The sequence below is a fragment of the Chanodichthys erythropterus genome, chromosome 18 (genome assembly GCF_024489055.1).
Source record: "Chanodichthys erythropterus isolate Z2021 chromosome 18, ASM2448905v1, whole genome shotgun sequence".
NCBI lineage: Eukaryota > Metazoa > Chordata > Actinopteri > Cypriniformes > Xenocyprididae > Chanodichthys > Chanodichthys erythropterus.
The window spans coordinates 14752637-14775488 of NC_090238.1; the positions used below are offsets into that span (position 1 = coordinate 14752637).

The window sequence follows — 22852 nt, forward strand, 5'->3', positions numbered from 1 at the left end:
CAGACAATAAAATACCCTTTAAGGAGGGATTTAAGTCATAGAGACCAGAATATTATAGATATTTGGGGGTGGTTTTAATGTGGGCTAATCAGCAGCCACTTTGCAATGCCCTGCTAATCACCTAGAACATGCTAGCAAACACCTAGCAGTGCTCTGGAAACCATCTACAGTAGACCACCCTAGCAACTGCTAGCAATGCCTTGGTGCTGGGATGTTCTACTGTAGATGGTTTCAATTGAGCAACCACTTAGCAATTCTCTGTTAACCACCCAGAACATGCTAGCTACTGATTAGCAATGCCTTGGCATCAGTGTAGAACACCATGGGAACTGCTTAATAATGCATTAAAAAAACTGCCTAGAAACTGCTTAGCAAGGCCTTGGAAACCATCCAGAACATGCTAGGCAAACTTTGGCAAGCACCTAGAACACCCTTGCAACCATTTAGCAACACTGGGAACCATCTACAACAGAGTGCAACAGTTGGTTTCTGGAAGTAAAAACTCCATAAAGGAAATTGATTTTGAACGGTAACGCATAAGTCTTTAAAGACAGACATACTACAAGGTGGTTAATTGATGGTATTTGCTTCTGTCGAATTCCTGGTGAAAAACTACATTACCCATGATGCTGTACAGAAAATTCCACCAATCAGAGAGTCGAAAAAAGCAACACCCTCCAAAATAGATCTTAAGCTCCCCACTCCCATGAAACACTGCAAATGATTTAATCGAGTCTATCTCCCTACACTCTCAAAATACTTAAATGTTTGTATATGCATATTTTGCAATAAACTTAATATATATATATATATATAGTTTTTATACATATAATCAACATTTGTAAATGAGTAGTTTTATATTTTTTATATTTCTAGTTTTATATATGCTGTTCACAATGCTTTAAGGGATGCTTTTGTAGTTCTTTCCCTCACTGAAAGTGTTAAGCACATAGTCTTGTACCTTGTCCGATTTCCAAAAAAAAAATTCTTCAAATCAAAGTTTGTAGTGTTGTGATTCACCTCATAGCTTATTGGCTTGGTTCATGGCTTAGAACTCTAACATTTAACACTCATTTGTGCTCCCATGGGTGTGCTGGTCTGAAAACGAGGTGTGTTTAGGTGCATTGTTGGCGCGTTGCTATTTTGAGGCAACTGAAATAGACTGCCATTGACCAACTGAAACCTGGTCTAATGTCAATGCCGCAATATTTGTTTTGTTATTTAAAGTGCGTGTTAGTAATGAGCGCCTATAAGCGGGTACACAACACATGTACACTGTTTATTACACACACAGGGATGCGCATTATTATTGTGTGCATAAAGATAAAAATGCTTTGGTGGAATCCGGCTTGTCCCATAGATAGTCTGCTCGTGTGGTTTAACCTCACGCATGAGCAGATCCATTTCCTCGGTAGAGAAGCATTCATCTTTTCCCCTTACAAATTCCGCCACGTGAATAGCGAATCCACCATGGCGCGAGCGCAACCAGCTTTTAAAGGCAATGGGAGATGATACTCTGATTGGTTTATTGCACTTTACTCCCAAAACACAACCATGGCTCATTAAGAGAATAGAGACAACCGTTTTAGACCATGCGTTGGGCGCGCCGACCATTTTTCCCGTCGTTAAACTAGCAAAAGTGGATTCAGACCACCAAGCACCGTGCGCTTTAAGGCCAGAACACACCGAGCCGACGACGATGAAAGCAGACAGGGTTGGCTCACATTGGCAGCGTCTGGGTCCAAAGTTGGCCTGACACACCACACCAACGCTAAACAGCCGACGGCCAAGTAGCACGTCAGTTCTGCGCCTGCGTGAGATGAAATGCCTTTCCGAACCAGCAGATGGCACTAGCTGAGCAGCCAATCAGAATGATCAGATGGCCCGACGAGCTCCGACGGCGATTCAACATTTCGAATCGGCCGAAAAAAAGCCGAGGAGGACCAACTTCAGCCGACAGTGCGGAATACACCGAGAAAACGTACGAAGAAAAGCTGCCCGACCGCCGACCGCCGGCTTGGTGTGTTCCTGCCTTTAGACCATGCGCTTAGATCGTTAAAATAGGGCCGTATAGAACACCCTAACAACTGGATAGCAATGCCTTGTCAACCATCCAGAACATGCTAGAAACAGCTTAGCAATGCTCTAGCAACCACCCAGAACACTATAGCAACCACTTTGCAATGCCCTGGTAACCACTTAGAACACCCTAGCAACAATTTTCTTAGGCTATGTAAAAATGTAGACTGTGTATAATCTGAATGGATGATCAGCAAATTCTAAAGCCGAAGTATACTTCAAGTTCACGCTGTCTATCTGCACGCTTCTTAGTTTGATAACGTAAGTGGTACGAGCATGACTTCCTATGGCGACTTGAGTTCATGGAAGTGTGTGTTTTAGTCTGAGTGAGTTTGGTCTTCTCTATCAGTGACATGTCACAGGACTGTCTGTGTATTGTCATCAGATACTTCTTATCTTCCTCTGGCACCTCTGCATGTTCCTGGAGGGAATGCAATTTGGGAGAGAGAGCTTGCCCACCCTCCCCTTTCCAAATGCCCCCAAAACCCCCTCCCCTTCCCTCGACCACTCTGTAGTTTCTACACTCACACACACTCAGTCAGGCAGACAGTCAGGCACCCACAGAGAGAGAGAGACAGACACACTCCAGTGGCAGCAGGCAGCTCCCCAGCGCCTGGGCTGCCCAGCTTCTCCAATCCATCAACCCCCAGCCTCAGAGCCTCATGAGGAGGTTCATCAGTATGGTGCTACGCAGCCTGGTCAGCGCCTCCAAGGGCAGGCCGTGGCTGCAGAAGAGAGCGCGGGCACAGGAGAAGGAAGACCGGAAGCTGAAGGTCCCACACGGGTTGACTAAGGTGAAAGTCCGGAGGGCTTAAAGATGAGCAAGATAGGGGCAGACGAGACGCTGAGTATAGGAGTTTAGGCACTTGTGTACGGCTTAAAATAGCGAGACATGTCTGGGACATGGATTTCAGAAGACTGACATTTGTGTTTACGTGCATGTGTAAGAGTAGTGCTAAATAGAGTCTTACTATAGTTGGAATGGATCGCGGATATGATAAATCAAAGGTTGCTATTTCACGCACATGATTGTGGCATGCTGGGATAGGCTTGTTGTTTGTTTCTTGCACACTTGCATTTGTAGTTTGGAAAAGTTGTAATTCTGTTGGTTATGACTTCGTCTTTCAATTTGTGAAAACAAACAAAAAACATGTATGGAATGGAAGTTTAAGAGCATTATGGAGTATGTTGCTTCCTTTTATTTTAAGTACATATCTGTCTATGCTTTTTGTGTGTTTGTTTATACAAATTGAGGGATGAGTTGAAATTATTTTCTGAGGTAATAAACTGTTATAATTATATGGAATCTGGAACAATCATTTACGGTAAAGGATGATGTTACATTTCCTAGGATTCACATATTGTTAATCAGTAGCACTTTGTGAATATTATAACATGAACAATGAACTTTATGCTTTGTACAGCATGTATTAAACTTTGTTCATGTTAGTTGATAAAAAATATATTGGTATTGTTTGTTCATGTTCACAGTTCATTAATTAACTTAACTTAAAAATGGATTGGTTAATGTTGAAACTAACATTAAGATAATGGCTGTATAAGTATTGCTTATTGTTGGTTAATTTTAACTTATGTTAACAATAGAACCCTTAATGTAAACTGTTACCAGTCAATCTACTTTTTTAATTATTTAAAGGGATAGTTCACCCCAAAATAAAAATGTTGTCATCATTTACTCACCCTCATGTCATGATTTTTTTATTCTGTGAAACACAAAAGAAAGTGTTTTATATTTATATATATATATATATATATATATATATATATATATATATAAAATCAAATTAATTGTTTTAGACTGCACTGATTTTCATTGTACACTGTAAAAAAGAATTGTTGGTTCAATTTAAAAAAAGTACAAATTTTGAGTTCATTTAAATGAAAAATTTGAGTTTATACAATGAAGGTGATTGGTTTATTCAACTGAAACTCAAAATATTATGCTATCTGCACCACATTAATTATTTAAGTTGATTTGACAAAAGAAAAAATGTTGCGATAACAAATTATTATTATAATTTTTTTTACAGTGTATGTACTAAAAGTTCTTCTTTTGTGTTCCACAGAAAAGAAAAAAAAAAAACTTAAAGTTTTGGAAGGGGACTCTACCTTCAATTTTGTTTGATTTACAACTTTTGTCTTTGGTCATGGCTAGAGTCCAGTAATTGAATTGTTCATATGGAGCGTTAGCATGATTTGACATTTTTTTGGCCCCTGGGCTATTTTAATATGAAACCATGTGACGCTAAAATTCCAGGCAGCTGTCCAGGTCGGGATTATCTGCTGTCTTCACAGATCATAGCAGCATTTCCCTTTCTGGATTTGTTTGGCTTCAGCCAGCGAAACAGTTTCCTTAGCTCTCTGTAGCCACACACGCTCGCATGTTTGCACCCCCTCCTAATCAGATTATTATAGCTCTGCCCTGTAATCCAACCCTCACAGAATTTCTCTTTCAATCTGGTGCTTGCTTGTTTGAAGGGATTGTGTTACACTTTAGAAGTAAAGCCTCCATTCCTGCCCGCGGGGTGGGAATTGAATTCAGTAGGATATTTATAAGATGTGTAGTATTTAAATTTTTGAGTGAAGTGAAGGGAAGCAGGATGAAGAATACATCAATGTGTTTACATTTTATATGGTGACTTGTGTAATAAAATACATGCATTATTGATTTATTAAAATCATTCTTACTGTACTGCAAAGTTTATCTAAGATTTTGCTGTCCTTCCTGAAGGTTCTTTCCTAGATTTCTTAAAACCTTAGACATTTTCCATTTTGAGTGTTGCTAAAGTCCTCACAAATCTGTTTTGGTATGTGGGAGATAATAGATCAGGCATAATGTGCATAAAATAAACATGCAATTCCCTTAATTTCAGCGCAAATTTTGAAAGTCTTTTATTTAGCTCTCGTCTGTCTTTGCAACTGACACTCATTCCATGAGACGGTTGTGGTGCAGACCACTGGGAAAATTAATGTAAACAGTTTGAGAATTATAACAAGGCAAAGAAAGATTAAGGAGAAGCCCACACAGTCAAAAATGAGAGGCTGCAAGTTTACTCAAAGACAGATGTTATTCTTTCCTCTTTACAGATGATTCTGACCGTATTTCTGAGTGATAATCAACAGTTGCTGACTGAGGTGCCAATTACTCCAGAGACGCTCTGTAAGGATGTGGTGGAATTCTGTAAGGAGGCTGGGGAGAGCGGCTGCCACCTCGCTGAGGTCTGGAGAGGCAAAGGTACCAGTCTGCTAACACACACTCTACTGTTAAAAATGGATCGTTATAGTTTTATATAGTTTTATTCAGCATTGAATTGATCAAAAGTAACAGTAAAGACATTTATAATGTTACAGAAGATTTCTATTTCAAATAAACACTGTTCTTCTAAACTTTCTATTGATCAAGGATTCCTGAATAAAATGTATCATTGTTTCCACATTATTAATGTATATTAATACAAATATTCAGCAGCACAGCTGTTTTCACCATTTATAATAAAAAATGTTTCTTGAGCAGCCAATCAGCATATTAGAATGATTTCTGAAGGATCATGTGACAGAAGACTTGTGTAATGATGCTGAAAATTCAGGTTTACCGCCACATGAATTAAATAGACAACAGCTATTTTAAATTGTAATACTATTTCACAAATAGGTAAAACTTTAGTTTAGGGTCCACTTCTCACTAATTGCTTATTAGCATGCATATTACTAGGATATTGGATGTTTATTACTTATAAAGCACATATTAATGCCTTATTCTGAATTACCCTTAATCTTACCTAAACTTAACAACTACCTTATTAACTATTAATAAGCAGTAATTAGGAGTTTATTGAGGCAAAAGTCTTAGTTAATAGTGAGAATTGGGCCCTAATCTAAAGTGTGACTTTGGAACACAACTTGGGTACACATATGGCTTTGATTTTATAGCAATTTTAGAGCAAAATTTATATTTTTTAAACTTAAACTTCTACAACAAGTGTATTTCAGCAATAATCTGCTGAGTGTCTTCTTTAAAAAGAGACCAACCAAAGGACTGTATTCCAATATAATTAGTCTGTGTGGCTTTTGGTTGATTTTAGACAATATAAAATAATCAGCATAAAGTCTGGTGCACTTTTCATCTTTTTTCTGTCCAAGAACCACTTTATTAATGCAAAAAAGAAGTCATCTAGACTAGTGTATGCTGTTTGTGTTAGCATCTGGCTAAATGAATTACATTAAAATGCCTTTATTTAATCCGAAGAAGTGGAAAGAGAATCATAACAAACTCGTCTGCTGAAGTGCAATGCATTGTGGCCTATATTAGTATATTTGGAAAAAATTTCCAGGAATTAGTATACCATCCATCCAGGCACCTTTGACATTCTATTTTTAACTTTTTTTCAGGAAATGGGCATACTTGTAAAAATAGCAACACAGTAGCGAACAATAAAAGATAAAAATTGCAAAACAAAAATGTATAATTAATCCAAAGTTTGAACATTAATGATTAGGCTAAAACATCTTCATTTGAACCTGCGTTGTGTGACTGTTTTACAGTAAGCCTACACGTTGCTCAAACACAGCGCAAAAATAAAGGCATTATATGGGTAAATTTGACCTGCTGGCGGTTTTAGGTATAAATGTCCCATTTTTTAATCTGGTTTTATCTAATTTTTAACAACAGGTGATTGTAAAGAACACAATTTTAGTAAAAGTCAATGACTGGGAGACTTTTATTAAAAATCTCTGAAGTAAATTTGATAAACAGCCATGGGTAAATTTTATCCCGTGGCGTTTCTAGTATTAATCTCACATAAAATGTAGGTAGTATGCAATAGATAATATGCAAATTTGGATACATCGTTTTTTAACAATGTAATGCTGTAAATGAACTATCGAGTGCCAACTTCTTTATATGAATTACTTAATTTTTAGCAACATGGTACAACTTTGTTTCCCTGATTAAAAAATATGGTGAAGACCATGTAATCAGATTGGACCTAGCCATTTTTGTGTGAACTTCAAACTTATTATTTTAGTATTATGTATATGCTATTGTAGTGATGAGTCGGCAGAGTGTGGATCCATTTGCAGCGTTTATTTAGAAAAATCAACAAAGCAGAACAGGGCTAAGGCAGAGGCATAAACAGGAACAGGCAATGGTCGTGGCAGGCGGCAGACAGACAGAGTCAAGGGACAGGCAGAGATCAAGGCAGGCGGCAACACAAACACAGTCCAGGAAACAGGCAGTAATCAGGGCAGGCGGCGATGGGTCACAAGAGATAAACAGTCCAGACGAAAACAGGTAGCAGTCCACAGAAAAACGCTCAGTAATGATCACCTCGGCAAATCAAGACTTCGCGGTGTAAGTGTGTGTGTGTGTGTCTTAAGTAGTGTGGATGTGATGTGTTGCAGGTGTGTGTGCAATCAGTCCCAGGAATGAGGGCCCAAGGGAAATGTAGTCCGAATGGTAACTGTTCAGTATTCCGGAGATGGCTCCCTCCGATGGTCCGGAGGAGGGACCGAGGGAGCCACATTCATGACAGAGCCCCCCCCCTGTGAGCGGCTCCAGACGCGAGGGCGCGGGCGCCGGGGTCTACCGCGTGGTCGCGGGGCCGGTCTCTCCGGGTGCGTCCTATGAAACTCCTCTATGAGTGACGGGTCCAGGATATCATCCGTATTGACCCAGGATCGCTCCTCCGGGCCAAACCCCTCCCAGTCGACCAGGTACTGCAGTCTCCTACCCCGGCGCCTGGAATCGATCAACTCTCGTACGCGATAAGCTTCCTCGCCCTCGACCATCAAGGGTGGGGGGTTGCGGGCTTCGGCTCCCTCCGGCTCCTCCCCCGGGCCCCCGGAGGGTTTCAACAGCGAAACATGAAAAGTAGGAGACACACGGTAATTAGTAGGCAAATCTAAACGATATGACACTGGAGTTATTTGTTTAATAATTTGAAAGGGCCCAACAAACCTGGGACTGAGTTTTCTGCATGGAAGCCTTAGCCGGAGGTCTCTAGTGGACAGCCATACCCATTGTCCCGCAGTGTACTGAGGATTGGGACGACGTCGTCGGTTAGCCTGTATCTCCTGTCTTCTTACAGCACGCTGGAGGTGATGGTGAGCTTGGTCCCAAGTCTCCTCGCTTCTTTGCATCCACTCATTGACAGACGGTAGGCTGGATGGTTCTCCTGACCAGGGGAATAACGGAGGTTGAAAGCCCAAGATACATTGAAAGGGTGTGATGCCAGTGGCAGGTTTTTGCAGGGAGTTTTGGGCGTACTCCGCCCAGAGCAGGTAACGGCTCCAGTCACTCTGGTTGCGATGGCAGTAAGTGCGTAGGAATCTAGTGAATTCTTGATTCATGTGCTCAGTTTGGCCATTGGATTCTGGATGGTACCCAGAGGTGAGGCTAACGTTGACATTGAGGTTCTTGAAGAACGAAGACCACACTCGAGAAGTAAACTGGGGTCCCCTGTCTGACACAATATCCTCAGGTAGACCATAGAATCGAAACACATAATTGCAAAGCACCTCAGCGGTTTCAAATGCTGTGGGTAACTTGGCCAGGGGGATGAGTCTGCATGCTTTAGAAAAGCGGTCAATGACTGTGAGGATGGTAGTGTGGCCCTGGGATGCTGGGAGATCAGTGACGAAATCAACGGCTATGTGAGACCATGGGCGTTGAGGAATGGGCAAAGGTTGTAGCAAACCCGCTGGTGCTTGGTGCGAGGCTTTGGTAGTCTGACAGGGTGAGCAGTTGGAGATGAAGTGAGTGGTGTCGGCCAGCATGGAATCCCACCAGAACTGGTTTTGCAGGAGCTTGAAAGTGGCTGTAATGCCCGGATGGCCGGAACTAGGGAAGTCATGTACATGATGAATCAGCCTGTCACGAAACTGGTCGGGAACATACGTGCGGTCTGGCGGGCATGTCGAAGGGGGTGTGGTCTGTTCGTTGGCCTGAGTAATCTCTGTAATGATATCCCACTGAACTGGAGCGATAAGTAAGGTGTGAGGAATAATGTTGTCTGTGCACTCGGTCCGTTCCACCTCCTCATGTTGCCGAGACAACGCGTCCGCCTTGGTGTTTTTTGAGCCTGGTCTGTATGTCACCACGAATTGAAACCGCGTAAAGAACAAAGCCCACCTAGCTTGTCGTGGGTTGAGACGTTTGGCGGAGCTTAGGTATTCCAGATTCTTGTGATCCGTGAGAATGGTAAATGGATGTTTAGCCCCTTCCAGCCAATGTCGCCACTCCTCTAGAGCCGCCTTCATGGCTAGCAGTTCTCGGTTGCCCACGTCGTAATTACGTTCAGCTGCCGACATCTTCCGTGAGAAGAATGCACAGGGGTACGTTTTCCCGGGGTCACCCTGCCGTTGGGAGAGCACGGCCCCTATGCCCGTGCTGGATGCATCCACTTCTACGATGAAAGGGAGTTCGGGGTCTGGATGGTGGAGAATGGGAGCTGAGGTGAACCGTTCTTTTAATTCCTGGAAGGCCTGTACTGCCTCGGGGGACCAGGCGAGGCGGGAGGATTGTCGTTTGGTCATAGACGTGAGTGGGGCTGCAACGCTGCTGAAGTTTCGTATGAACCGCCTGTAGAAGTTGGCGAACCCCAAGAACCGTTGTAGTTCCTTCAATGTGCGAGGCTGCGGCCATTCCAGAACCGCTTTAACCTTGTTGTCATCCATCGCCACGCCCTCACGGCTGATCACGTAGCCCAGGAAGGTTGTGGAGGTTCGATGAAATTCGCATTTCTCTGCCTTGGCGTATAGTTGATGCTGGATTAACCTTTGGAGGACCGCCCGAACGTGTTGGACATGTTCTTCGTAGGAATTGGAATAAATCAGGATGTCGTCTATGTAGATGATGACCCAGCGGTTGAGCATATCTCGGAAGATGTCGTTCATGAATGACTGGAAAACGGATGGACTGTTGGACAGCCCGAACGGCATGACAAGAGTCTCATAGTGACCAGTGGTGGTGGAGAATGCGGTTTTCCATTCGTCTCCTTCACGAATGCGAATCAGATTATAGGCGCAGCGAAGGTCCAGTTTGGTGAAGTAAGCCGCCTGACGAAGTTGTTCAAGGGCTGGAGGAACCAGAGGCAGAGGGTACCGGAACTTGACTGTGATATCATTTAATCCTCGGTAATCGATACAGGGTCTTAAACCACCATCCTTTTTTTTTGACAAAGAAGAACCCAGAGGCGGCTGGTGAGGTGGATGGCCGGATAAATCCTTTCTCCAACTCCTCCTCGATGTAAGCTTTCATAGCTGCTGATTCGGGTTGTGATAGGGGAAAGATCCTGCCCTTGGGGGGCGTGGTGCCAGGCAGCAGGTCTATAGCGCAGTCACTGGGGCGATGTGGAGGTAGCTCAGTGGATTTGTTCTTGCTGAAAACCACGGCCAGATCGGCGTACTCATCGGGAATGTTGGGTTTCTCAGTGTCTGTGCCGTGGAGTGAAGTCATTTGAATGGGTAGCGGGGTTACTGGTTTGAGACAGTTTTTATGACAGTTTGCGTCCCACTGTAGAATTTGACAGTCCTTCCAGGAAACATGAGGGTTATGCATTCTGAGCCAGGGTAAACCAAGGATTACAGGGTTGCTGGGCGAGTGGATGACATAAAATCGGATTCGTTCGTGGTGAAGGGCTCCTATTTGCAGCGAAACTTCGGCGGAGATGTGAGCCACTCTTCCTCCGCCGATGGGTTTCCCATCTAGCGCCTCCACTGTTAACAGGGAATTACAGTCTGTTAGAGGGATGCCATGTTCATTAATGAATGTCTCTGATATAAAATTCCCAGCAGCTCCAGAATTTAGCAGGGCGTCAGTGAGTATGTGTTTGCCATTGACAGTAATTTGGATGGGAATTTTAAAACAGCTAGCAGAATGGTTGAGCTGATGCATGGAACTCACCGCTTTGGAACTGGAGGCTTGAGGCCGTACGGGGCAGTTGATCTTAATGTGGCCGGCCTGGCCGCAATAGAGACAGAGATGAAGCTGCCGTCTCCTCTCTCTCTCCTCGGGTTGCAGAGGAGTGTAACCGAGTTGCATGGGCTCTGGAGCGGGACTGACGGGGGTAGATAAGCGGTTCGGGCGTCGAGTTCGTAGCAGATTGTCTATATGAATGGCGAGTTCAATGAACGCGTTGAGCGAACTTCCTTCATCTCGGCAAGCGAGCTCGGCTTGTAACTCTAGTGTCAGACCCCTTCGGAAAAGCAGTTTTAAAGTGTCTTCAACCCAATTAGTTTGTGCGGCTAACGTGCGGAAGTTCAGTGCATACTCGGCAGCTGTTTGTTTACCTTGGCTGAGGGCGAGTAGTTGATCGCCCGCACTCTTGCCTCCTTCGGGGTGCTCGAAGACTTCTTTAAAGCTCCGCAGGAAATCCTGGAACGTGGGGAATGTGGATCCGCCATCCTGCCACACCGCGGTGGCCCAATCCAAGGCTTTCCCAGAAAGCAGGGAACACACAAACGCTATCCGGCTGGACTCGGTGGGATACAGAGACGGCTGTTGGTTGATGAACAAGGAGCATTGTAGGAGGAATCCCTTGCATCTGGCAGGATTACCGTCGAATTTTTCCGGGAGCGCGAGGCGTGGGTTGACTGCCGGAGAGGCCGCGAAGGCTGGAGCGGCGGCGGCAGAGGGCGGCGGCGTGGCGGCTGCGGCGGGACTGAATTGGAGGCCCTGTAGCGTCTTCACCAGCTCTTCGGTAAGGGAGGTTAGGCGGGTGAGTTGGTGTTGATGCACCGCCAGCTGGTTGGCCTGGGCAGATAGTTCAGATGATATCTGCTGGAGAGCTGCTGGATCGCTGTGCGGCGAAGTCTTCTGTAGTGATGAGTCGGCAGAGTGTGGATCCATTTGCAGCGTTTATTTAGAAAAATCAACAAAGCAGAACAGGGCTAAGGCAGAGGCATAAACAGGAACAGGCAATGGTCGTGGCAGCGGCAGACAGACAGAGTCAAGGGACAGGCAGAGATCAAGGCAGGCGGCAACACAAACACAGTCCAGGAAACAGGCAGTAATCAGGGCAGGCGGCGATGGGTCACAAGAGATAAACAGTCCAGACGAAAACAGGTAGCAGTCCACAGAAAAACGCTCAGTAATGATCACCTCGGCAAATCAAGACTTCGCGGTGTAAGTGTGTGTGTGTGTGTCTTAAGTAGTGTGGATGTGATGTGTTGCAGGTGTGTGTGCAATCAGTCCCAGGAATGAGGGCCCAAGGGAAATGTAGTCCGAATGGTAACTGTTCAGTATTCCGGAGATGGCTCCCTCCGATGGTCCGGAGGAGGGACCGAGGGAGCCACATTCATGACAGCTATTATAGTATCTATTGATATATTGAGTTAGCATTTATTTTATATTTTCAATTTTCAATTTTATTTTTAGTTTTAGCAATTTTGTTAAGTGCTTTTGTCACCGTTATTAATTTGAAAAAATCTATTTAGCTTTAATTTATTTTTATTTCATATTTTTAGTACATCAGCTTAAACATATTTATTTCAGTTAGTTGCCACGATAGCGTTTGTAATTTCTTAACGTTTTTTTTTTTTTTAAGATTACGTTTTTCATCTAATCCTTGAATTTTATTTTAGTTTTATTTTAGTATAATGAGGGGTCTGTAGGTATGCTGTTTGAGGTTGAGACTAAGTGTTGATTCAACATATTACACAGTACTGTAAAATTATATAGTACTTTCTAGTCTAGTCTGTCTAGCCTCATGAGTCACCCCTGTATTCAACTCTTTTGAAAATCAAGGATTGTTCTTTAGTCAGTGGATACAGACTCATGCCATAATGTGCTGTACAGGTTTTCCACATGCTCTGCGCAATATGGCTGACAGATACAGATGTGTTGCTTAGCTCTTTTATATCACTAAATAGCACTGAATGGAAACGTTCATGGACCAGATTCCACAGAGAAAGCAACGCTGTCCATCACATAACAATGACACCCTTGTCAGAGTTTGTCCTAGACAGTGGGTGGTAGTATGTGGGACAGAACGTCTCGGGGCCTGGGCTGCAGCCTCTAGGTTTGTTTACATGGCTCCTGTGGGCCTGTTATTCCAGTGTCCTACAGATGGCACGTGGCCTGCACTGTCAAAGACAGTAAAGATAGCTTACAGCAAGGATAACCAGACCTTTTTCATCTGGACGTGTTACCATGCTTTGCTATGGGGCTGTTGTACAATTTTCCATTTTCCATTTTAAGTTTTCATATCATGTGGACTAGATTAAAATAGAGTTGTATTGTAACAGTTTTGACATTGACATCCTCTGTGCTAAGTGTAGAGCACAGGGTTTTACAGCCTGCTTGAGACAAAGAGTGTCTGTGTTCTTATTTACAGAGAGAGCGATCCCTTTTGATCAGCTGATGTTCGAGCACCTACAGAAATGGGGTCAGAGGAGACAGGAAGTGAAGTTTTATTTGCGGCACGAGGAGTCTCTCATTGCAAAATTTTCTCAAGGTGGGTAAAAGTTACGTAAGTCTGACCACAACAGGTCCTTTTGTGGGATGCTTGGTTTCTGTTAGCATTCAAAACCTTGTGTTTGGTAACATTTTTTCGAAATATGCTCACCAAAGTTGCAATTATTTGATCAATATACAGTAATATTGTGAAATATTACAATATTTCATAAAAAAAAAATGAAAAAAGAATAGTCAAATTTAAAGTCCTCCTGTAGTCAATAATTTTATCCATTGAAACTCATCTTTGATCACCAAAATGATATATTTAAATGTTTTTACCTGTAAAAAAAAAAATGATTTCATGCCTTAAAATAGCTTGAATGTAACTCTACATCCTTGCTTCATTTAGTATACGCAGATCTATGAATATGCTAATTAGCCCCGCCTCCACTCACTCGCACGAGCTCAGAGATCCACTTTGTCAACTTACTGAGATAAACGCTGGGCAATGGTATCACTTTTTACAACGTCGGACACACAGCGGTAATTAACATGATTAGCCTTTTGCTTGACTATGTTATCAAACAGCTGCTAATAATGCAAATGTTACACAAACCATGTTCCCGTTCGCCATCTCAGAGTCAGACAGCTGCCTTCTAATGATCAGTATCCTTACAAACTCTTCAACAACTTAGAACGTCAGTGGAGAAAGACATATAGTTCATCATAAAATCGTATATACATAATACACCCACCATATTAAATCTACCCGATTTTTCATATCAACAGAAAAATATATCGAGATAACCTGGCTTCTCTTGAGACTGCCCTGCTTTAGATCTGTCATAGTTAATGATATGCTAAAGCTCACCAGCATGTTTACGTGATTGGTTACAAGGTAGTTTGTGATATGAGAATCACCAGTGATTTGACTGTCTTTGGTTCACTGCAGTTTTAAAGAGAAAATACTCAGCAATGGTGTTGACGTGTGAATTTGCACATGGTTTGTCTTAAAGCATATTAAAAACACCACAAAGATAGATATATAAACAACATTAAAAACTTGATTTTCACCACAGGGGGTGTTTAATTTCATGGCGACTTTAACACATTTTAGGTTTTTGATCAAAAACTTTCTATTAAATCTAGTATACAAACTCTGATTCTTTCAGTTATTTTAAGTGAGAGTCCTGTCAGCTTTGGGCTTTGTAGAGTTTTGCCTCTGCAGTTATCTGCAGTTACGTAACTAATCCTCTTTCTGTGTAATTGGTCTCCCGCCTTCTTGCACTCATATCTGCACCTGAGACAGACCCCAGCTCTATCAGACTAGACACAGCGAGTGTCCAATGCCTGCCTGACCTCAACAGAGAAATACAGACTTTAAGTTTTAATATTGGAGAAAGCATCACTATTAATATTGCTCATACATAGGGTTAGTGATTTGAACTTGGGCAGCATGACATCGGAATAAACTGACATGGCAATATTTGGCTTTTCTCCAATTGCTTGAATCTTTATTTCGAAATAATTAATCATTCCCGAATGCTTGGAGTGATTTTGTAGGTGTCATGGTGCAGGCAAGATGAATATGAGCAGAGGATCTCAATTGCCGCAGATTTAGTTTATTTATAAAAAATTAAAACAAAGAAGGCAATCCAGAAGTCAAGAATCAGCGTAACAGCTTCACATATGTACAGACAATACAAGACATCAACTAAAAATGGAAAACCTTTTATGTTTTTTGGCATGACGACAACGTTTTGAGGGCATGAAAACACAAACTTTTGAAAATGGGTTGCAAAGTGCATATTTTTTTTAAAACAATACCATTATCGTCTCTACATCATTTAAACTACAAAACTACAAAAACGCGAATTTGTGAAACAGGTGATGTCATGCATATGTGTGTTATGTGTTTAGTCTGTAGGTGCGTAGTGTTTCTTTACTAAAGTGACGGCGCCAACTACTGGCTTGGCATGAATAATACAGCATTTTTAAAGGGTTAGTTCAACCAAAAATGAAAATAATGTCATTTATTACTCATTCCGTTCCACACCCGTAAGACCTTTGTTAATCTTCAGAATGCAAATTAAGATATTTTTGTTGAAATCAGATGGCTCAGTGAGGCCTGCATAGATTCAAGATTCATTTATGTACTAAAAACATATTTAAATCAGTTCATGTGAGTACAGTGGTTCAATAATAATATTATAAAGCAACAATAATATTTTGGTGCGCCTAAAACAAAATAAATATAATATAGTGATGGCCAATTTCAAAAAACTGCTTCATGAGGCTTCTGAGCGTTATGAATCTTTTGTGTCGAATCAGTGGTTAATTTCATTTTTGGGTGAACTAACCCTTTAAGTGTTTTCATGGATCCGTGTGAACAGGGTTTTTTTTTTTAAAATGTCGTTGCCTGTACGACAAACTTTTCCGTTTTTAGTACATATTTGTCATGTAAACATACCGTCAAATATATGGCTAAATGAGGAACCAAACAAGAATCAGGTGAACATAATCAATTAACCAGTGAGTAACTATAAACCAAAAAGCAATGGGAACAAAGGGAACAGGAACAAAACAGAGGATAGAAACATGGGAACCAAAGAAAAAAACAACAAAAGAGTCCATACATAGAACATAACCGGTACAGCAGGGGAGTGCATCTGCATAGAAATTAAATACATTTTGAGTTTAAAATGTAATCATTTTAAGTGCAAACCATCCTTTAGGGCTGAAAAATATGTGGGAAAAACTTGAAATATTTGGGTATTCACACTTGGGTATATTTGCAGTATTTGTTTTTATTGGCTATACCTTCCTACTTTTTTAAACCATTCATTAAGATTATACAATAATAATAATAATAAGACATTTTAATATTTTATAGAACAACTGTAAAATTACAATACTTATATTTACACGATAATTTCTTCTCTCTCAAACCATCAAGCTTTTATTTTATTTTATTTATAACAATGCACAAAAATCACAACCTTGTAGTAACATTGTGGCAGTAAGTTTTGAATGGAAAGCAACTTTAATGTGAAAATGTATAAATCTAGTTCATCATATCACTATATTCTAAATTAGTCTTTGAAAGCAGAGGGCGGTCAGTGGGATTGCGTACAGACCTATCAGAGTCGGCGCGGTCCATGAAGGTCTAGGTATTTCCAGAGCCTCTGACAGGATTACACATAATAACACAGCCCTGGATTTAGAGAATTAAGCCCCTGCTTATTTATAGAAGGCAGAGCTGAGAGCACTGGTGAAACAAAGGTTCACAAAAGAGAAATGACTGGAGGTTGGTAAATGTTGTCAAACAACTCACTGTCTCGGCAAAGAGTAATCAGGGTTAATATGCCAGCTAAAATTCCACTGCTGGATCACATGCTCATTAGATGGAAAGGTATCATTTTTCTTCCTTTTTCAGCCATACGTGTAAGCTATTTTAATGTTTTAATGTTTTGTCAATATAAAAATCCCCCTTTGTCCAATAGCACTGTATGTGCTTGCCCACAGCTGTGAGATTTTGCACTCTGCAACCATTTCGACTATGTTGAAGTGCAGGGGTGATGATGTAATCTTGTTTTATTCCCAGCAGGAAGTCAGACTTCAGAGCAGGCCGACAGGAAGAGCAGGGGGAACTCGGACATGCCCTGCGAGAATGGGGTACGTACGCATTCACGCTGTTCTCAGTCACACTTCCCTTCTGGACTGTTTGAGGCTCGTAATGAGGGCTGCTCACTGAGGCTTCACGTAATTACGGTGAAACTGTCTAGCCAAAACACAAGTTTAGCACTTAAATGAGCAATGATCTCAGAGGTCACTTTCTGTGCGTTACGTGTGTTTCTGTGCAGTGTTCATGTTTCAAGCCGTAAAAGCACTCTTTTGATGGGGGGGTTTGGTGCGAAAGAATAGAAAATGTTTTAAAAAGCTCATGGCCCTTTCTTCTGTTGCTTATTTTTGAACAAATTATTGTTTTTATACCTTTTAATAGACTTTGGCCATTTAAACATGGGCTCATTAGAAAATGCAATTATGGAAAACTTTGAATACTAGTCTTTAATTTACATTTACTCACTGTAATGTGACACTGTTCATTAAGTATGTGTGTGGCCAGAGGAATACAGTTGTTCACTCAAAAATGAAAGTTTGGTAACACTTTATTTTAAGGTCTTTTAACTAATTGCTTATTAGCATGCATATTACTAGAATATTGGCTATTTATTAGTACTTATTAAGCACATATTAATGCCCTATTCTGCATGACCTTATTCTACATTCTTAATCCTACCCAATACCTTACTTAACAACTACCTTACTAACTATTAATAAGCAGTAAATTAGGAGTTTATTGAGGGAAAAGTCTTAGTTAATAGTTTATATGTGTTCCCTATACTAAAGTGTTACCGAAAGTTTTATATCTCTCATATTTCTTTTGCATATGTTCAAATGGTCAAATTGTTTGACTGGTATCATTTCAGCTGGGCTGAAGACAAAATATTGTTTAATCCAACTGATATCAACATTAGAAGTTTTATTTTAGTATTATTTCTATACTGTTATATTTTTTATTATTTATTTTATTATTCTATTTTGAATTAGCTTTTATTTTTCTAATTTTATTTTTCATTTGAATTTACTAACATTTAATTTGATTCATTTTGTTATGTTCATTTGTAATTTTTATTAGTTTTCTAAATATTTCTTGTTGTGTTTGGCTTTGGGTTTTGGTTCATGTTTATGTTTTCTTATCTTTTATTTTGTAGTTTTCATAGTCAAGGTTCCTGTTTGTCATGTGATTCCCTTATCCCGTTATGTGATCATGTCATGTGCTTCCCTAGTCTTATGTGTAATGTTCTCATTGGTTCATTGTTTCATTAGGGTCAGGTGTTGCTTGTTGCTCATTAGTCCTTGCATTAATAGTGCATTAATAGCCCTTATGTACCTTTGGGGTTGCATGTCAAGGAACGTCATGGCAGTGATTGACAAGCCAGAGGGCCAGTCGTTTACACGATGATCACATAAACGATTGGCTGATGTTTTTAAGGCCCTACCTCGTGCACAGATGATGTATATTAATATTATTCCTTTCAGTGCACCTAATAAATAGTCTTTTATCAGTTAGTAAAGACAGTTTCAAGTAATATTGCAAAAATGTATAAAACAAAACATCCTCTGTAGCACCTTTAAGCCCGGGACTCACTGCACGATTTTCGACAGTCCCAGACGAAAGATTACCATTGTGAATCAATGGTGGCGATTTCTGTGATCGTGGCTCCTATACTGTATGTCGTACAGTGAGAGAGGTTCAAAGACAGCCATTGTCACAGTCTTGTGACCAAAGCTAGTCTACGATAATTTTCTGACAGTCTCAGAAATTCAGAATGATCATCGCACAGTGTGTTTGCTGCTATATGTTTGCTGCTATATGTTGTATCCAAGTTTAATAGATCCACAAACCATCATGTCGCACAGTGTGATTTGCAATGATCTTATAGGATTGATAAAATCGTGCATTCTGCACCGGGTTATAGTGCAGCACTGCGCAGACCAGTGGTTGACGAGTTAGAAATTTTGTCCACCTTGAGACAGCGCCGACAGCATGTCACTGTGATGATGTATGGCATCAAAGTACTGTGAGAGTCTGAGAGAGATTCGAGAGCAGTCGGGTGGGTCAGCCAGCAAAGCTTCTTCAGAGCGGCTGCTGGCCGCTGCACGAGCTCTGGTGAGGACACATTTTTTATAACAGTTAAAGCTCTATTCATGTAGTCATAATGTTATATTGTGGATGTTTAGCAAATGTTTATCAAAATAAAACTGATCACAAAAGCATAAACCCCACTTCATTGGTATTTAAATTGTATAGGCTTATGCTGAACTTTATTCAAATTGTTCAAACAGACGCAGTACATCAAATATTGAATGAAAATGTCTGAAATGCCTGTGTATTTGAAAAAAGTTGCATTTACTTAATTTCATCTGTGATAAAGTATGCAAACACCGTACAAGCCTCATAAGGGATGCAGAAAGTGTCTGACTTCACATCCCCGTTTTCAGCTTCTCCCTGACTGCACACAACTCTTGCTGATCGGTGTGTGCAGCGCAGCTTCAAGTCAAACAAGCCTATTGTCTCGTATATCTTTGTTCCCTGTAACCTCTGTTCGTGAGTTATGATTCATGTTCAAGCTTAGTTTTTAAAGTCAAGCCAAGTCAAGTCTTTGTTTATTTCGTATTTGTTCATGTTTTGTTTAAATAAAAACTGCACTTGGGTTCTCACGCTCGCCTCAGTGGACTCATTACAGAAAGCTAGACCTACAATGAACCCAGCAGTTTGCTTAATTTGCATTAGTCAAGAAAAACAAACCATTTAGGACTATGTTACTGAGTTTCTTTGACTTTCCAGCCTTGTGGATTTTAACAACATCGCCATGAAGGATATTTTCAATGGAGGATCAAATGAGCCCATTTGTTCACAGATTCCTGGGGGAAAAATCCACTGGTCCATGGCAAAATACATTGATAATGCTCTGCTGCTAAGTGGATCATCGTTCAAGCTTCTTCATGTTGTGGCCGCCACACCAGAGCTTCTCCAAATCATGGCCACCACGCCAGAGCCTCTTCACGTCATGGCCGCCACACCAGAGCCTCTTTACGTCATGGCTGCCATGCTAGAGTCCCCGAACTTGATGGTTGTTCAAGTTTCCCATAGAGATTTTTTGGAGGGGGCTATAGTAACCAAGCTCCAGCGGATGCGGAGCTTGGCTCACGATGAATCTCTTCAGCCACTTGATCTATCTCAGGGTGGACGAGACTAACTGCCATTGTTATGGATCCACAACTGGGGTCAGTGAAAGTGGTGAGCAGGTCAATTTCTGTGGTCCCAAGTCCAAGTCCCGTGGACCAAAGTCCAAGTCCAGTGGTCCCTAGTCCAGTGGTCCCAAGTCCAAGTTTGGTTTTCCAAGTCGGATGGTCCCGGAAATTATCCCTTTGTCCACGGCGTTGCCTGGGATGGCAACTTCCATCCTGTGTGTTTGAGCTGCACACACTTCCTCCGAGGTGGTGGAGACCGCTACAGCTCCTATAGAGGTGGCAGCGACAGCAAGTGAACTGCCCCATGTTACGGACACTGAGGCTGTCCATGAACTCACTGTGTCCCATGCTAAGGCCACGGAGGCCGTCCATGAAATCACTGTGCCCCATGCTAAGGCTGCGGAGGCTGTCCATGAACTCATTGTGCTCCATTCCACAGCGGCCGTTCATGTTCTTTCTCCACCAGGGTATCCTGATCCACCAACTCCACCTTGGTGCTCTCTGGCTCCACTAAGGAGGTGGTCACCATAATCCAGGCCCACCACTGCTCCACTGTCCAGGCCCTCCACTACTCCACAATCCAGGTCCTCCATTGCTCCACAATCCAGACCCATCACTGCTTCACAATTCAGGCCGCCACTGTTCCATGATCCAGACCCGTTACTGCTTCACGATCCGGGTCCACCTCCATGCCATGATCCAGGGCCACTTCTACTTCACGGGCCTGGGCCTCCATCTCTCCCCCTGTACCACCTCCGTTCCACCACCCTCCTGGATTTTTCATGTTATTTTGGGGTTCTGAGTTGGTGTTCCATCGAGAGCCAACCTTTGAGGCGGTGGATATGTCACGTTTGGCTTTGGATTTTGGTTCGCGTTTATGTTTTCATGTCTTTTATTTCCCTTATCCCTCATGTGATCATGTCATGTGCTTCCTCAGTCTTATGTGTAATGTTCTCATTTATTCATTGTCTGATTGGTTTATTGTTTCATTAAATTCAGGTGTTTCTTGTTGCTCATTAGTCTGTGTATAAATAGCCCTAATGTACCATTGTCTATTGTCTGGCTTTGTTCCCTGTAACCTCTGTTGGTGAGTTATGTTTTATGTTCAAGTTTAGTTTTTCAAGTCAAGCCAAGCCAAGTGTTTGTTTATATGAAAACTGCACTTGTATTGTTACTGCACTTGCTTCCTCACTGCACTTGCTTCAGTTGACTCTTTTAGTACTTCAGCTTAAACCTATTTTATTTGGTTAATTTTCATTGAAGTTTTTTATTTAAAATTTATATATATATATATATATATATATATATATATATATATATATATATATATATATATATATATATATATATATATATATATATATATATATATATATAATATTCATATTCATATTAATATTCATCTGATATTCATATAGTATTGGTTTATGTTTTAACACATTTTTTAATAGTTTTAGTTAACAATAGCAACATTTCTTCAGAAGTGTCCCAGACTCTACACTCTTATTATTTGTTTTTCTCAGAAGAAAGAAAGTTGGTCAGGTTTGGAACAGTTGTGCTGACAGAATTTACATTTATGGGTGAACTGTTCCTTTTAGGAATCAGGCCTGACTGTCGCCATATAATTAGGTCCACATGAGAGGCTCCAGTTGGAAGTTAGAAGTTGGAAGCTTCGCAGCAGGGAGCTTGTGTGCAGTGTGCTGATAAGCTGCAGTCCCCACCACAGTCATTTTCAGTGGATTGGTTCATGTGTTGGACACAGGAAGTGTTAAAGAAACAATGCACAGCTTTCTCTGTTTCCAAAAGATCACTCAACTACATAATGCTACCTTCTGGACGGTTTCTATTCGACTACATACGCCTGCCTTAATGAAATACAGTATATGATGATATACTGATCAGGCTTTTAAGGTGTTCTCTTTTTCCAAGCTCAAAAACGCACATCTACATTCCTCTGTCAGTATCCATGTCAGTATTTTAAAGAGGCTATATTATGCCCTTGATTTTGTTTTTAGGGTCTACTAGATTAGGTTTTCATGATTGAATGTTAAAACGCTCTGGGGTGCGTTTCCCAAAGCGAACTATGGTCGCAAGTTCTGTCGTCACCAATAGAGTTCAATGGGACTTACGACCATAGTTGACTAACGATGCTTTCAGGAAACACACCCTTGTTTAGTTCCTGTTTCTATGAAGCCCCACCTTCCGAAAAGTGCAATGTGCTCTGATTGGTAGGCTGGACCAGTGAGTTGTGATTGGTTAACTGCTTTTGAGCATGTTTCTGAAATGCCACGCCCCTTTCCATAACCGTGGCTTTCAGCTTCTCAGTTATAAAAACTAACACTTAGACATGGTGACAACACAACTCAACCAGACCTCAAACATTTTTTATGATGTCTCTATGTATGTATAATCCAGATCTCTAGATTGCTTAACATTTCTCAAGGCTATTGTAATGAGGCAGGACTGAGGGTAGGATCCATCTTCAAGCTTTTATTAACAGAACTCGTGCAGGGGTCAAACAAAGGCAAACAGGTATGG

General features: G+C 41.4%; 1 protein-coding gene across 6 annotated transcripts in view; it reads left to right on the forward strand.

Annotated features, from left to right (window-relative positions):
- Nucleotides 1-22852, forward strand: part of ppp1r13ba (protein phosphatase 1, regulatory subunit 13Ba) — a 53510-nt gene that overhangs the window by 5286 nt on the left and 25372 nt on the right. For 2 of the 6 annotated variants that reach the window (XM_067367372.1, XM_067367377.1), the window contains exons 1-4: nucleotides 2607-2873; nucleotides 5188-5335; nucleotides 13434-13553; nucleotides 17100-17170. In XM_067367372.1, coding sequence (XP_067223473.1) covers nucleotides 2742-2873; nucleotides 5188-5335; nucleotides 13434-13553; nucleotides 17100-17170 — 471 coding nt within the window. In that variant the 5' untranslated portion in view covers nucleotides 2607-2741. Of the gene's footprint in view, nucleotides 1-2606; nucleotides 2874-5187; nucleotides 5336-13433; nucleotides 13554-17099; nucleotides 17171-22852 lie in introns of those variants that run through there. The other 4 variants (XM_067367375.1, XM_067367376.1, XM_067367373.1 and 1 more) reach the window with 3 other exon arrangements.